The sequence below is a fragment of the Acanthochromis polyacanthus genome, chromosome 23 (genome assembly GCF_021347895.1).
Source record: "Acanthochromis polyacanthus isolate Apoly-LR-REF ecotype Palm Island chromosome 23, KAUST_Apoly_ChrSc, whole genome shotgun sequence".
Lineage (NCBI taxonomy): Eukaryota > Metazoa > Chordata > Actinopteri > Pomacentridae > Acanthochromis > Acanthochromis polyacanthus.
Genome location: NC_067135.1, coordinates 11024348 through 11041499, shown reverse-complemented (window position 1 = coordinate 11041499; position 17152 = coordinate 11024348). Strand labels below are relative to the sequence as shown.

The 17152-nt window shown below is 40.1% G+C and overlaps 1 protein-coding gene across 14 annotated transcripts in view; it reads left to right on the top strand.

Annotated features, from left to right (window-relative positions):
* The first annotated feature begins 861 nt into the window (after window positions 1-861).
* LOC110949397 (multiple PDZ domain protein) overlaps window positions 862-17152 on the top strand; it is a 60506-nt gene continuing 44215 nt past the window's right edge. For 9 of the 14 annotated variants that reach the window (XM_051943721.1, XM_051943720.1, XM_051943719.1 and 6 more), the window contains exons 1-11: window positions 863-1017; window positions 4733-4794; window positions 6400-6566; window positions 9140-9295; window positions 10991-11130; window positions 11668-11881; window positions 12539-12661; window positions 12856-13050; window positions 13664-13769; window positions 14744-14832; window positions 16479-16713. In XM_051943721.1, the coding sequence (XP_051799681.1) occupies window positions 4779-4794; window positions 6400-6566; window positions 9140-9295; window positions 10991-11130; window positions 11668-11881; window positions 12539-12661; window positions 12856-13050; window positions 13664-13769; window positions 14744-14832; window positions 16479-16713 (1441 nt within the window). In that variant the 5' untranslated portion in view covers window positions 863-1017; window positions 4733-4778. Of the gene's footprint in view, window positions 1022-4732; window positions 4795-6399; window positions 6567-9139; window positions 9296-10990; window positions 11131-11667; window positions 11882-12538; window positions 12662-12855; window positions 13051-13663; window positions 13770-14743; window positions 14833-16478; window positions 16714-17152 lie in introns of all 14 variants that reach the window. The other 5 variants (XM_051943710.1, XM_051943713.1, XM_051943715.1 and 2 more) reach the window with 2 other exon arrangements.

Genomic DNA, 17152 nt, shown 5'->3' with positions numbered 1-17152 from the left:
CATGTTTGTTTGTTTTTTCTGTCCGTCTGTTAGCAACATTATTCAAAAATGGACAAATGAATTTGGATGAATTTTTCAGAGAAGGTCAGAAAGGACACAAGGACCAAGTGATAAGATTTTGGCAGTGATGTGGCTTATAGCCTGGATCCATGGATTTGTTACAGATTTCTGTATCATTGCGAGATAGTAGCACAGCATCACAAACTATGACGATAAATGAACATTATGTCAGCTGCCTGTTGACGATCACATGGTTGTGATCCTAGTACAAATCGACCACTGTGGACTCATCAGGACTTATGTCTGAAGGAACAATTGATTAAATACTACTGAATTTCCCTTCGGGGATGAATGAAGTGATTCTATTCTATTCTAAATTGTGGGGGTGTTTCCGAATCCCATCAATTCCTACCTCTCGCTACATATTTATGTCACACGATTAGTTGTCTGTACAAAATGTACACATGCACAAGAGACGCCTGTGCTCAGTGCACTTATATTATAACTATATGGAATTACTTTATAGAAATCTATTCTCACTTTGACATTGAAGAGTCTTTTTTGGCAAATTCTTGTCAAAAACGTCAGATTAATTTGATTTTGATTTATTGTTAATAGAAGAAATAAAAATGGACAAATTCCAAGTGGGGAGGGAGGATGAATGCTTTTTAAAGGCACTGCAGCCAAATGCGTAATGGGCGCGCATTTCACTTGAAGGCAACATTAGATTCTGCACAAATTCAACAGGTTTCTCCCTAGGTTTCATTGAGTTTAGTGGTTGTATGACGTGATTTCAGCTGGGGGCCAGGCCTGACATATCGGGCCTAAGTGTCAGGGCAACCAGCAAGCGGCGCTTCAGTCCCAGTTCAACTCTGGGAGCCGCTATCGCAGAAAATGTCCATGTAGGATCGAGTTACTCTACGCCCCATCTTTAAGCCCCAGTCAGTGCGCCGTTAGCCGCAGGACAACACGGAGGATCGCAGAGGACTGACCGCAGGGAAACTACCGCACACTCATGTGAGTAAGTCACCATTTTCTGACACGTTTCGCTGGAGGAAACTCGATTTCGCAATAAAATAACAACTTCAGCTTCGGAAAGAGTCGCCTTTGTTCGCTCCAGTGTCGCTAATGAGAGGAAAACACTGGGGGAAGGCTGCTGTCGCCGCGGGTCACCGAGCCAAGAAAGGCGCACTTAAACCGCCCCGAGAGGCTCTTTTTAAGCAGAAACTAGAGTTTATGCGTTGTAAATAAGCTACTGTGAGTGGGTTTTTGAGCTACAAATCGGGGACAGTATGGAACTTCTCCACCGTCTCCTTGTCGGAAGCCTGTTGCTTTCTTGCTCCGTGGATGAGCTCAGATGAAGGAGGAGGAGCTGAGAAAAGCGGATTGTCCCAAGTGCTGGATTCAAAATACGAACAAACCTGAGCTCGAATTAGCAGCCTGGTAACAAACGTTTCATTAACACAAGCAAACACCACACTCCAGCTACGTCCCCGATATTATTGGGAGGGTTGGTGAGACCGTACGATAAAAAAAACTGCAATTTATTAGTTGTTCGTAAGCTTCCATATTTAGCTATTTTCAGAGGTAAATTCTGCATTAAACCCAACCTGGTTTGGCCTTAAGTCCAGCAATTTTTCAGGCCTTCTGTGAATCATTGCAAGCTTCTGAAAATAAAGGAGCAGACATTGGATCAGAGGTCCCTGAACACACCACCTAGTATTTATATTGTTGTATTAACCGATTTGTACAGATCTTTGCCTAAATTCCAATAATTAGCAAAAAAAATAACGAAGAATTGTATTCTTTTATGCTTCACAATAGAATTAAGACTGTAATACTGCATTTAAATTTGCTACTATTAGAATTATTTTACAGATATTTGATGCCATTTGAAAGAAGAATTATGTATATAAACATATTTTACAAAGCTGTTATTTTATAGATTTTTCTTGTTTTGTTAAGTCACAGATAATATATACTAAAATCTAGGAAAACAGACCAAAACTGTACTTATCAGAAATCTGTATTCCCACCACATTTTTAGTAAATTAAAAATAGACCAAAACTGTACAATAATGTCTACTGAAAAATTCTAGTTTGTTTTTATTATTTTTTAAAACATTTTTTGTACCAATTAATTGTGTTTGATGTGTGACCAGCAAAAATGCACTGCTTACTGCAATATACTAATAATATTTTGCAAATATTTGGCAATATTTTAAAGAAAAAAAATCTAATTTAAAAATTAGAAGGGGGAAATATATTTTTCTAACTGTCATTTCACAGATTTCCCCTGTTTTGTTAAATTACAGATATCTAGTAAAATCTGAAAAAAATACAAAGGCAATAATGTTACACTGTTTGTTGTACTCAAATCAGCCAAAATGTGATTAGTTTACATCTATTTGCTGTTGTTTGAAGCAAAAAAAGGGATTTTAAGAATTGAAATGGTCAAAATAATATTTAAAGCTAAGCTACAGATGACATCTAATAAAATGAAAAAAATACAGTTGACTATCAAAAACAAAAATAAGCCAAAAACTCTACATGATATCCACATTTGAATTTTTTTTATTTTACAAATGCTAAAGTACAGAAATTAAATACAGATTTAAATTAAGGTTAAAAATTAAACAGATTACTTAAATGTTAAGTTACAGATATTTAGTAAATAAACTTCGACAGTAAGACAAACAAAAAGCTAAACAGGCTAAAAATGTATGAAACATTGGATTTTTTTTTATGGCATTTTTTTTAACACGCGACAATAAAATGGTATTGCTATACTGTTTTCAGATCAGCCAAAATATCACAGCTCTACAGATGCTTGCTGTTATTTTGAATGCTACAGTTGACCTGTTTTTCATATATTATCTCTTATACCCGCGTTGCCAGATTTTCACTGTTTTTTCTTACAGTGCATTTTGAAATATTAGAGCAATTTGTGGCATAGAGCTGCTTGTTTACACCAGTCCATATAAATGAGCAAAGGAATAATTCACACATCTACTTGCATACATATTTCCACATGTTGTATTGTGACCATCAGCCAGTATGAAAGGTAGAAATATGCAGCGATGGAAGCACATGGAAGGCACACAAACCGGCACTGCAGTGATGGTGCTGCCACATACTGGATCTATTCTCAGAGTCTATACAGGCCTTTAATTATGCCAGCAATCTTCTTTAATTGTGTAATGTCTCCCTGACTCATGTCATGCCTGTATCAAAGCCACTTCCAATGTCAAGCATGACGTTCCCTGCATGGAAACTGACAGCCACCTTTAAAACACCTTAAAAGCAGCAGTGGAATATCAAAGTCATAGCCACCTTCAAACATTCCTGTGAGGGTTTTAAGTATCAAGGTAGCAGGGATCTTTATGATCCTCATGACGCCGTCTTTGTTCATGGATTATTTTCATCTTCAATTAATCTGTTGATGATTTTTTTTCAATTAATATATTAGGCGTTTGGCTCGTAAAATGTCACAAAAGGCTGAAAAAAAATGTCAGTCATTTCCCAAAGTACAAGCTGGCGTTCTCAAGGCCTTGTTTTGTTTAAAGATATTCAGTTTGCTGCCATAAAGGAAGAAATAAACCAGAAAAGATTAAAATTTATGAAATGTAAGGATTGTTCAAGGGTTATTTTCATTGTCAGTTCATCTGTTAATTATTTTCTCAGTTAGCTGTTCAGATCTGTTGAATGTCATAAAATGCTGAAAAATGTCTGTTATTGTTTCCCAAAGTTCAATATGTCATCCTGAAATGTTTTGTTTTGTCCTAAGATATTTAGTTGACGGTCTTAAAGAAGGAAGGAAATCAGAAAATATTGAAATTCGAGAAGGTAGAATCAGAAAATTCTAACTTTTTTGCTGATGAATTACTTAAACCGATATCAATAGTTGGGGATAAATTTGAGGTTTGACATCTAATCGATTCGTCGTTGTACCTGTTACAAAGTATAAAGTGATTTCTCTTTGTTTTTCTCTCTTTCCTGATTTGATCGCATGTATTTTAATGGCAAAATGTGAAAGAGTATAGCACATTTGTCATTGCATATTACAAAACTTGTGTGTTTTGGGCCACTTGTCTTGAAAAAAAAAAGTAAAAACTCAATGTAGTTAAAAAGCAAATAAATGTATGAGTAAACTTTGAGTTTAAGAGGAAATAACACAGAAAATATTAAGTATGGTACAAACAGGGTGTTATGCTAGTTTTAAAAATAAAAACAACTGATAAGACTGATTCCCTGCATAAGATTAATGATCAGGGTGTTTCAGGAAAAACGATGACTGTACATACATGATAGGAGCAACATGGTTATTCGTATTTCAAGGCGGCTGTGGATGTGTGATGCTCATTTTAAAACCGCTGCCAAATTTACTGAATGAGGTTCCAGGATTGCAAACTACCTGATTTCAATCCATCAATAGAACGGAGTACTAACAAGCTACAGTAGATGTGTGATCAAACAGCCGACTTGCAAAGAGAGTCACTGGACTGGGACAGTTCTGCAGCACAATGGCGACTTTGTGATGCTTATTATGAAGCATTCTTAAGAGATAAAAACGGTGCGACAGAGAGGAAATAAATCCATTTTCTGTTTCATGTTGACCTTTTGAATAGAGAATGTTTAAGAAGTTGGGTTCAGAAGAGCCTTTTTCCTACTCTGAAAGGGTGATATTCACTTCCCTGATTGCTAAAAACAAATTGTATTGGTTATTTTTCAGGCCGTGAAAAAGGGACGAAATCACATTCATCTGGAATTTTAAAACAATGATAGAAACAATGGGTAAGTAATCACTTTTTATTGCTGCCAGATACACTTCAGTCAGTGAATTATTCATTAAGACTAGAAATGGAATTGGGTAAATGATAATAATTAAGTGTTAGAACCAGTTTGTTCTTCAGGTTTCCCTCTGCCGTATTTAAAAACTGTTATTTTGCTTTCCTAATTCATTCCCTAATTGAAGTGCGCAGCTTTTGGAGTCAAATGTTGTCATGATAACAGGATTCAGACTCCAGTACCAACACTCGGTTTAATTAAGATTCAATATTACTATAATAAACAAGATGAAACAGCCAAAAAAATTTTAAAATGAGCAGTTTCTGCAGAGGGGTTTGGTCCAGTCGGTCGGGTGTTTGTCTTTGCTGGCTCTGCATTGCACATTTGGCTCCTGCTGGGAGTTTTCTCAACCAGCGTAAGAGGCCCTGGATCCGGTTCAAGGCCCGTGGACTGCCAATGTTGCCATATCTGATAATGTTGCCATAAATTTGATTGTTTGTTTGTCCCCATGGAGATTTATTTGTCCAACTGTCATGCACAACGCCAAATTGGTGCTGCCAGCTTCTTTCTTTAATGCCGCAATCTGCGGTCACTCTCAGGGACTGCTTGTGTACGATCAGCTGTAATGTGCAGGTTAAACAGCAGCCTTGGAGTCATGACTCGGGGTTCAAAATGATGTCAGTTCAGAGTGTTGCTCATATTCACAGAAAATGCACTTGGGAATTATCGAATTTGCTCACTTAAATTTGACAATGCTAATGTCTTTTTGAGGCAGACATGCCGCTGATTCTGCATTGTACATAAAGAAATAACAGGAAATATCTGGTGAAGGGTCATGTGTTATTGGCCAGTTTACAATCTTTGTTCAAACAACAAAGCACAAAAAAAAAGCGCTTTGGACCTTGTGTACGCCCTATTAGGTGTTAGTCACAGTTGGTAAGCTTCAGAAATTGCTTCATTTTTGCCCAGATGACGTCTGTCTGGCCCATCCTCACTAACAAGCCACTCCGGAGTTACTCGATTGTAGAGCTTATGCAGGGTCCAGCAAGCAAACCGTGGACTGCCTGCTTCTTTTATCTTCTTTTTTTTCTCCCCTCCTGATAACCATTCCTTGCTCCTGTGCAAACCCACCATTGACCCTCAAGGCAAAAAAAAAAAAAGGAAACATTGCTATTCTGAAAACAAACAGTGCATTGAAAATGGAGTTTTTTGCTGCTGTGCAAAAACCTGTGGCTACGTGATTTTGATATAGTAAGGTCTGTTGAGCACCAGTCAGCCTTAGCTAAGCCTGGGCTGTGATATGTAGCTCCTCTTCCTCTATGCTTTTATTTACAAGCTATTGTTAAAAATAAAGAATTAAGTCAGAGCCGTGTGGTTAGGCAAAGCTGTGTATTTCAAAGGGATGTTATTAAAGGTAGAATTAATGAGTATTCAAATGCATAAATAAGGTCACATCCGAACAGCCCTTTTCCAGCCTCGCTATCTTTTCTTCTGTCCTCATCACCTCTCTTCACCTCTATCTCTCCCACGCCTCCTCCTCTTCATCCTCCTCCCTGCATTCGCGCCTTCACTCCGGCTGGCGCTGTCACTGAAATATGCGACGGCTTGCAGATACACAGCGTGCCTTGCAGGCGGTGGAGCGTCTCCAGGCCAAACTGAAGGAGCGGGGGGAGGTGCCCACTGAGGAGAAGCTCAGCCTGCTCAAATCGGTGCTCCAGAGCCCCCTCTTCCACCAGATCCTGGCCTTGCAGAAGTCTGTTCAGCATCTCAAAGACCAGGTAAATATATGTTTTTTATCTCGGCTTTCCCATGACTTCTTAAATGTTCTCAGTCTCGATCCTTTACATTCAGCGTCACACATTGTAGGATAGCCGCAAGAATGTCGCATTCACCATCCTAAGCCTGAGTGGCCTGGGTGTGATCGTAATATTAAATTAGTACGACCGTGACGAATACTAATGAGTGATCCTGAGTTCATTTAGACTCATGCATGATTACTACCATCTACCAAAAATGCCAGATGGCATCATCATATATTGTTAGTGCAGAATAAATAGTTAGAAAATAATGAAGACTGAAGCAGTCAGATTTGATGAGGAGAAAGATTGGCTATTTTTACTCAAATGAAGGAGGGAGGGCGATATAAAGTGACACTTGTAATTCTTGTGCATGTCTGGAAAAGCATTAGCACCAGAAACACCCACAGCTTAGCTATGGTGACATTTACATTTTGAATATTTGTGCAGGTTCCAATGCCTTTCCTTTTTTTTCCTCAACTTAGTGCCTAAAATGTAAAACTAGATTTTATTCCGACTTTTGCATACATTTCAGGTACGGATTGAAATATTATTCACCATCATATGATCCTGCTTTCAGGTAAAACTGACATCCCTGCATTACCTGTACATCAGGGTTGAAATATGTTCCATACTCTGCAGGGTTTCTACTGCCTCTGTCTTCCCCCGTTTCCTGGGTGACCTCACTTGATTCTGTTTCTGGCTCGTGTCAAGAAGACACCCTCCCCATCCTCTCCCAATCCCCCGTCCCCAGTGGTGTTTGCTGCTGTGGCCAAATTGCTGTCAGGGTTCATGCAAGCCAGACATAATATGGCTACATGAGCAGAGATAGTTGGTTTAAGTCAGCCGCTTTTTTTTCCGCCTTTATTTTTTTCAAGCCGATTCTCCCCATTGAGACTTGAACATTGGAGTGGAAGGAAAGAGCTCTTAAGTCACTGTGGAAAGGGGCCAGAGTAAGCGTTTGAGAAATAGAGGCGAAAATATGCGAGCTATGCAGTGGGAGGCAGAGATGCTGGAGCTTTTTTACCCCTGGTGGAATTTAGATTATAAAAGCCCTGGTGGTATTTTTGTGCACCGGCGATATAATTTATTTCAAAAGAGGTGCATTCCTATGTATGCATGTGCGCTGATGGATGTGTTTGTTTCATCACACAGCCATTCATCATAAATTCCCTTCAGAGCCTAAAATGAACCCGTTCTCATGTTGCAACAATGGTAAAGAGGCATTTTTTCAGAAAGCAACAAATATATGAGCTTCTGTACTCAGCTGCACCGGTCGGCCTCCTTAAGCACAAGCAATTTGGAGAGGCTGTGCATTCTGTGTTTTGTTGTTAGACAAGAGCCAGGCACATGAACACACACTCTGTCCATCTTCTGGCTCTTTTAGTTAGGCCTTAGCTCAGCACAGGTCGCTATGGCGACAAGGCCCCTACTCTCCAATGAGAAAGAGGCCGCTGCTGCCGCCGCCACCGTGTGAAGTGGGGCAGAAACAATTTCTTAAATGTGCAAGAACCAAACTGGAACTTTAATCCTCTTAGCCAGGGCCCAGCTAACAAAGCTCATGCATGAGGACAGCAACTTAGCAGCATGCTACGCTAACTTAGCTTGGCCCATAGGGTTTTGTTTGCGGCGTGCAGCACTAATGTGTCCTGTCCAATAGAGTTATGTTTTTTGAGGACTAATCTGGGACTGTATTCAAATGAAGCGTGATTTACAGTAAATGTTTTCTAACCTCTGAAAGTTGTTACAGTCAACTTCCTGATGCAAATTCACAAGTTCACAAGGACAGCTTTAGCTTGGCAATGCCATATGCCAAATGGAGTGTTTATGAAATTATTGCTGTGCATTATGTCCGTCCTTTTGAATCCATTTCAGATGGCCATAAACATTACACCCTTTGGCTAATGAAATCGGGAAAACACTGTTTTATGTAGTTGTCGCATTCATGTAATTCATCTGTCACACAAGTAAAGTCATTGCAGTAATTAAAACCCAAGCATATTAAGGCATCCAGATGGCCACTGACGCTTCTCCACACCATGATAAAAAGATTGTATTTGGAGCGTAGTCATTGTTGGAACATCAGCTAAGAGCCATTATCTCCTGAAGGATTAGGCTGCCATAGATCCAGCTAATCACGGCAGGATGACAAAGTGTGTACCATTCCAGTGGTTTTCGACACCCAGAATCAGGGTTTTTGTGTCTGAAATTAAACTTGCTGAATGCTTACGTTCACAGTAGGAATGAGGCATTATGGGTTTTATTTATACTTTTAATTGTCTTTTGGTGGATTGAGGCCAGCTGTTGTATGCAGAGTCCCTTTGCGGAAATTCAAAGCCGTTATGTTGTGTTCACATTTAAAGCCTAACAGACGACGCTGCCACTTTTATAATGGAGGCTGAGAGTCATTCTCTGTTTGATCTGGTTGTTGTTTTTCTCCATGTGTCACTTGATGCATGTATTCAGGTGAAAATGCATATCAGAGTAAGCTGTCAATGAAGCATCTCCGGTTTTCAGCATTGCTCACTGTGTGTTTTTTTTCTTTATGTTATCAGGGGACTGTCCCGTCAACACGAGGAAGTGACCTCAGCGATCACGGCACAGTAGTCAAACCCAATGGTGGCCATGTTTCCTACTCAGACATCCAAGCTGCTACACACATCAATGGCAAGACTGAGGAATTTGAGAATATTATTCGTTCCATGGCACAGGTATGACAAAAAGGAGGCTCTTATTGTGATATTGATATATATTGTGATATTAGTATAGAATAGAAATATAGTGCATATAGTGCCTATAAAAAGTATTCACCCCCTTTTCCTCTTTTAGTGCTTTTTGAATGAAATAAAAATATAAAATGGAACATAATAGGAAGGTAGTCACCCCCTTTAAATGGCTCAACTGATTTAACACAAGTGTAGCCAACTGGTGCTACAAGTCACACAGTAAGGGAAATTGAGATGGTCTTAATGCAGTGTAGGTGTCTCAATGATTGCAATGTAAAGACACCTGGCTACAGCTACACCATAAAGACAGAGCTCTATCTCAAAGCTCGAGGCAACTCTGTGAAACGGTTATTAAAAAGCACAAGTCAGGAGATGGATAGATGAGAATTTCCAACTCAAGTAGTATCACTTGACGTACAGTTAATTCCACCATAGAAACATTTAAGGAATGTGACAGATAAAAATGCAGAAAGCAGACAGTTCTCAAAAACTGAGTGACTGTACAAGAATGTGACGAATGAGGGTGGCCACCAAGACAGCTGTGACTCCTCTGAAAGAGTTGCAAGCTTCAGTGGTTCACATGGGAGAGGCTATGCTTACAAATATTGCCTTTATTCACCAGTCAAAGCTTGAGAAAGTTGTAAAGTGAAAGCCGCTGTTGAAAAAAATCTCAATGTGACTCTAAAGTCCACTGAAAGAAGCTTCTTTGGCCTGATGAGACCAGAGTTGAGGTTTTTGGCTGTCAGAATAAGATGGACACCAAACACACAGCAGCAACATGATGTGAAGCATGGTGGTGGCAGCATCATGATGTAGAGATGCTTCTCAGCAGCAGGCCCTGGAGGGCTCGTAAAGGTAGAGACTAAACTGAACCCAGCAAAGTACAGACAGCCTGATGCAGTCTACAAGAGAACTGAGACTTAAGAGAAGATTTGTTTTCCAGATAGACAATAACCTAAAGCATACAGCCTAAGCTACACATAAATGGTTTAAAGACAACTAGGCGAATGTTCTGGAGTGGCTGAGTCAGAGCCCAGACCTCAATCAAACTGAGAAATTGTGACCGAACCTAAAAAGGGCTGTTTACTCACAATCGCTGTGTAACCTGACAGAACTTGAGCAGTTTTGCAAAGAAAAATGGGGTAAAATTGCAGTGTCCACATGTGCAAGGCATTTTGAGACCTATTTACACAGACTCAATGCTTTTTTTACATTTTACATTTTTAACAATTGGCATAGCTCTGCAGAAATTTGTCTGTTTTTGTAAATTTATGTAAAAAAAATGCCAAATTATAATGGCAGTGATTCAGTATTGAAAAGCACCTAAAAGGGGAAAGCTTCTAAGGAGAGACATGCTACTTTTCACAAGCACTGTAATGAGACAAGCTAATATATTAAGTCTATTGTTGAGGCGCTGGTATATTTATTGCTACATCTTTTATTATCTTACTGATGTCACCGCACAAACACCTCATCTATAAACAAGGGGATTGGTGTTGAGTAAGTCCTACAACTCCAACCAAATATCCAAAGACAGTCAAAAAGGGAGAACTAAAGACTACACACACGCTCCTTTCTCTTGAGACACTTCAAATAGACTTCTAAAGGCTGCCTGGAGCTTTAATGCTATAGTGAATCAGCCCAGGGCCAAAGTGTATGCTGTGTGTGTGTGTGACGCAGGGCCGCTACGTGACCCATGTGGAGCTGCAGAAGCCAGTGTCTGGAGGTCTTGGCTTCAGCGTGGTGGGCTTAAAAAGCGAGAACCGCGGAGAGCTCGGCATCTTCATCCAGGAAATTCAGCCAGGAAGTGTTGCCCACTGGTATGCAAGAAACAACATGGCATCGCTCGAACAGCCAGGAGCACGCTGGTAGACTTAGAGATTGATTAAAAATTCAAGCAGCGTTCCAGAAGGTTTCTCAACATTTGGGCGCTTGTTGAATTAGATTTAAGGCGTTAGAGAATTTCAGACAGTCAGGGACATTAGAGATATTTAGGGAATCTTAGAAAATTGGCTGCTTTACAGGAAAATACCAGAGTGAAGATTTTACAACATGTTTCAAATGTTTGTTTCTTCAAACTTGGGCCTAAAAAAAAGTGTAAACTTTAGTTTTCATGTCTGCAAAACAGCTCAACTGTTCCCTTAATTTTATTCAAATAGAAAACTCAACTAACATTGCACATAATGTGAGGAAAACAAGTGCAGATATTAAAGTTATAATATCACCGGAACAAACAATGAGTATGCTATTTACAGGATGATAATTGAGGAAAGTGGTGAGGATAATTACTGGATGAGAGGCTCCAATAGCTTTTACTTCACTATGTGCTTCTCCCTTCATGCCTTTCACCCCAATAGTGATGGCAAGCTCAAAGAAGCTGACCAGATCTTGGCCATCAATGGCCAGCCCTTGGATCAAACAGTGACCCACCAGCAAGCTATAGGCATTCTGCAGAGTGCTTCAGAGAAGGTGCAGCTCACAGTGGCAAGAGGGCCAATACCTCAGCTTGCCAGCCCTGTGGTGTCCCGCACGCCCTCTGCTGCCAGCACACTATCAGCCAACTCCAGCGCGGTATGAATGCATTCACACACAGACGTGCCAATAGATCTCTGCTAGGAGCATTGCATGATCTGACACGGCTTCCTTGTAAAGACGAAAAGCTACATGCAATACACACAGAGAACACGCAAACCTGCTAAAGATTTTCTATTACACCTATAAAACTATCTAAATATGACACTAAACAATGCTTTTGAAATGGGAAGTGTATGACCAGATAAATGAAACTCCTATGAGATTACAATGGTAGTTTATCTTTAGATTCATTACTTAGTGGCAGCATGTGGAGACAATTGAGCTAGCCAACAATGGCACGGGTCTCAGCTTCATTATGCTAATATAACTGTACCATCCTGCCCAGAAAACATTATTGAGTTGGTTGTGTCATTTCCTTAGAGATACACAATGTATCTATTGCAGTGAAAAATGAGCCCACAGTGACTAAAAATATAGCATGATTAAAGAAAATGTCCCAAAACTGATCAGGAAATGGGCTAAAAGGAAAGTAAATATTAAACTCAACTTACATTAGAAACACAACTTTCGATGAAAGCTAATGCTTATTATCTGCTGTAATGTAGCTGGTATCTAAAAAAAAAATTCTATAACAGCTATAAAGTTTTTTTTTAAATATTACAATAGAAAACACTATTTATTTACTCCTTTCAGTGGCAGCATGTGGAGACTATTGAGCTGGTCAACGATGGCACTGGTCTTGGCTTCGGTATTGTCGGAGGAAAGACCACTGGGGTTATTGTCAAAACGATACTTCCTGGAGGCATAGCTGATCAGGTAATTGTATTCATGTGTCTCCTCTTTGTTTATGCTTGAGTTTTGCATGATTCTGACTTGTTTACAGAGTAAATGTCATTAAAATCATGTCCCCCCCCCACCCCACCATATTTCATAACACTGAATATTCTTCGAGTTTGATTTCTATTGAATGTATGCAAACTAAGACAGAAACCTGATTTCTCCTGTGTCAGGATGGCCGACTGCGCAGCGGGGACCACATCCTAAGAATTGGAGACACTGACCTGTATGGGATGGGCAGTGAACAGGTGGCTCAGGTCCTCAGACAGTGCGGCAACAGGGTGAAGCTGGTTGTCACCAGGGGTCCTGTGGAAGAAACGCCATCTGCTGTCATGCCTGTGGTGCTTCCTACTGTCAATGAACAGCAGGTATGAAGCAGCTTTTGACTGTAAACCAAATATGTAGCAGAAAATTGATAGAATTTTTCTCCACAGAGGTATGTCTCACATTCAAATTGATTTGTATTATTTCAACAGTAAGGGAGTTTCTCTGGAACACACCAGGAAGATGACAATTGATTACCATATCAAAAACTTCTCACCTAAACTTCAGGTCTTTTATCAGTTCTTGACAAGACTGAATAAATGGAAATAAAGGCAACTGCAGGTTGCATCAGCTGTGACTCACATTATGGAGAGCAGCTTTTTGTCCTCAAAAAAAAAAGCTCTAACAAACAGCTATTTCATGGCAATTCTCAACACTGAGCGCTATTTAAACATGAATGAATTCAAGTGACTCATGATATGAATGACGAACATCATATCCCTTTGATTGCACACATTAGCTGTGTTTTTTTTTATGGCTGACGGGTTCAGAGCGCTCATTAATCAAAGCTCAACAATGCGTTTTGGTGACCGGGCAACATAGCCGGTTGAATCAAGTGCCATGATTTGCCTTTATACTGTTGTCAAATGCATCATGTTATTTTTTATTGTGTTATCACTGGATGTTGATCTGTCATTTCCAATAATCTTCACACAGGGCTATGAAGAAGAAGAAGATGCTGAGGCATTTGATGTGAGCCTTACCAAGAACACGCAGGGGCTGGGGATCACTATTGCTGGCTATGTTGGAGATAAAAATTCAGGTTTGAAATGGCAAATTACCTTTGATATTTAATCATGTTTCTGCATTTCTAGAGATGCATTTCAACTGGCACTTAGTATACTGTTGTTTTTTTAGCCTATGAACTGAACTGAATAGTTTGTAACATGAAAGAGACTGCATATGATTAAACCAGTTCTGCAGTGTTTTAGCATCTTTTGGCTTATTATTTTGGCCTGCAAGCCTATACACTCTGTTCTTATAAAATTCCAATCTGTTTTTAGCAGAAAAGGCTCTGATAAAGCTACTGCACACTACCTGTTAAATTCCAAACGACAGACATGCAGTATAAAGCCAGCGTCTAGCTTACAATGCATGTTTGTTTGATCCTCGGAATCTCACAACCAGTGGGTAGGTTTGAAAATTGATGCCAGAATTGTAACATTTATCACAGACTGAAGCTGTAAAAGCAGGGAGAACTTAGAGTGATCCCTGAACTACACATCTGTTAGACCATTTGTTCAGAAAAACGATCCAAATCTAAGCTTTAAAATTATGAAACCTCATTCGATGTCTTATTTAAGAATTTGCCAAAAATAAACCTTGTGCACAGCCAGATTCTGTGAAAAATAATTCTCTTTAGAAAACTCCTTAGTGCAACTGTGAGCTGTAATTAAATTCAAATCTGTTTTCATCTGTGCTGGGTTTTAAAATGGCATACTAAGCTAATGTACTCAAATAACATAAAGGCCTTTCATATATTTTCAGTGAATTGCATGAAATTGTCCTCAATAGATACATTCCATCTTTGTTTTCAAGGTGAGGTATGACGCACTGGGTTTATTCCCATTTTTAAAATGTTATATTACAGCCTATGTACATTGAAATGTGCTTTCTAATACTACCTCTCAACATCACACTTAAACATGTTTGCTTTTCTCCTCTGGGTCTTATTTCACATCATAATTTATGGTTACGTTACTCACCCTTTAATTTTTTTTTGTTCTGACTCCTCAGAGCCCTCCGGTATTTTCGTCAAGAGCATAACAAAAGACAGCGCTGTGGATCAAGATGGCCGTATTCATGTTGGAGACCAGATAATAGCTGTAAGTACCCTAATTATGCTTTTTGTAGCTACGACTTTTTTCCTCTGTCTTCAGTGGCGCAAGGTAAAATATGCAGCGAATCTCTTGTATGATCAATTACAGTGATCACATTTACTCATTTAGTCAAATTATGTTGAATAATTAACTGATAATTCAGAAAGTGTATTTTTTTTTCCTTCTGACTGTGAATATAAAAAAGTCTCGAATTAGCACACTGAGCAATTAGGTTTTTAATTTCATTACTGCAGGACATTAACAGCAAAGTCAAACTGTAATTTCTTGCACCATTTGAATCATGAGTTAATGTTGCGCCATGTTTTCCTCAACTTCTTACAAACGTATTGTCTTCCTGTGTGTATCTAAGAAAGTTTGCTTGGTTTAGTTTGGCTCTGAAGTGACAATGTGCTTTGGGGCTCAAGTTAAGAACTTACCAGCACATCTAATTGTCTTTTAATTATTTAAACCAGTGCAGTTTTTACCTGCCCCTCAATGCAAAGTGAATTGCTAAAATAGATTGAAATCCTCAGATGTGGTGCTCTGTTTTTCATTTTCATCTCTTATAAACAAGAATATTGATGCAAGTTCAGCACACCCACAATGCCCAAACCCACCTTCTTTAAAGCTGCTGTCCGGAGTTTCCGTTTGTTTTCAATTTATGTATCATTGTTTAACAAAGCTTAAATGTGTTAGTCTAGTTCGATACTATAATATAAAGTTAGTATAACGCGATATGAAAATTTATTCCTGAGCTCCGCCTTCCTCTCATAGACCCCCATGTTATTCCAAAAAGCGCCGGTTGCTGCCGACCAATCAAGTTCGAGCTTCAGCTTTGTCATGCTGTCAATCAACGGTTACGCGCACAGCAAGCAAGCCCATGCAGAGCTGTGGGAGAGCTACGCACTACGCAACCGCGCGCACATTTGTTTTGCTTGTGGAGGAGAGAGCATCAGGGCTCAGCAACTTCCAGAAAAGTTACCAATCCCACGGCTTGTCAGGCCAAGAGACTGCAGGACGTTTTTTGGCTCGGGGTGCTCGCGTCGCTCCCCGACCACGGCCTCCATAGCCCGCCTGCGGGCTTCGTTTAGATGCTGTGGTCGGGGTGCTCGCCTCGCTCCCGACCACGGCCTCCATAGCCCGCCTGACGGCTTCGTTTAGATGCCCGACCTCTGGAGGAAGATGTTGGGGCGTCTGGGACATACTCTTCGTCAGAGGAGTCATGCAATTCTGAACTCTAGATAGAAATAAATAAACAATGTAACACATATACACGCGTAAATGCACTAAGTTTGATAAACAACGTCATCCAGAGGGATACACGAGTGTAATCACATATTGAAACTTTACTCGTTCATCCTAGCAGATTCATGTTATTTTGGTATTAGGACAAGTTAGACTCAATGCAGCATTCTAACGTAATTCCTTTATTATTTACTAAATGTACTAAATGTAGAAGAGGGGAAAACAGCAAAACAGGCAAGATGCTGCAGCACTCCGGGCACTTCTCTTATGTACTGCGCGCGTGCACAAATAAAGGGGCGAAATCAGAGGGACGGAGGGTGGGACCACCAGTGTTTTGGGAGACGCTGCGATTCAAACTCCGGACAGCAGCTTTAATCCATGGCCTCCCGAATGATTGCCCCCTGCAGGTCGATGGCGTAAACATCCAGGGATACACCAATCAGCAAGCCGTGGAGGTGCTCAGACACACCGGCCAGACAGTCCATCTTAAGCTGATCCGGCGGGGCTTCAGGCCCGAAGAAATCCCCCCCGCTGTGGCCCCCAGTGTCGCCATCCTGCCCTCGTCCACCACCATCCCCACCACCACCACCGTCATGAGGGAGCTGGAGCTGGAGAGGAAGGAAGCCGAGGAGGCAGCACAAGGTAGGGGAGGATGAAATGAGAGAAACTTAATGAGGATTGGAAATAAAAAGAAACCTTGCTGCTCGTCATCCTGTCAAAAAAAAAGGTGTCATTTGATATGTAAATGTGGTTTGAAGACAGCAGCGAAGAGGAATTTTCCACATGACTCCACTTTTATCATTAAGATACAGAAGAGACTCCAGGCATATGTGGAAAATGCTGATTTGAGTTGTGCTCTAAATACAACCCAAATTGATGTCAACACTGTGATATATGACACAATGAGAAAACTGGCGTCTTCATTCTGTGGCAGAAGAATTTATTCATTAATATCATTTCACACTGCTGGTAATGCTGAAAAATGAAGAGCTTGTTGCTCGTTCCTCCTAATTCTATCAATAAAATCCTAAATTCATGCCCATTTTCCCTAATAAGAGGATGAAATACACTAATTATTGTC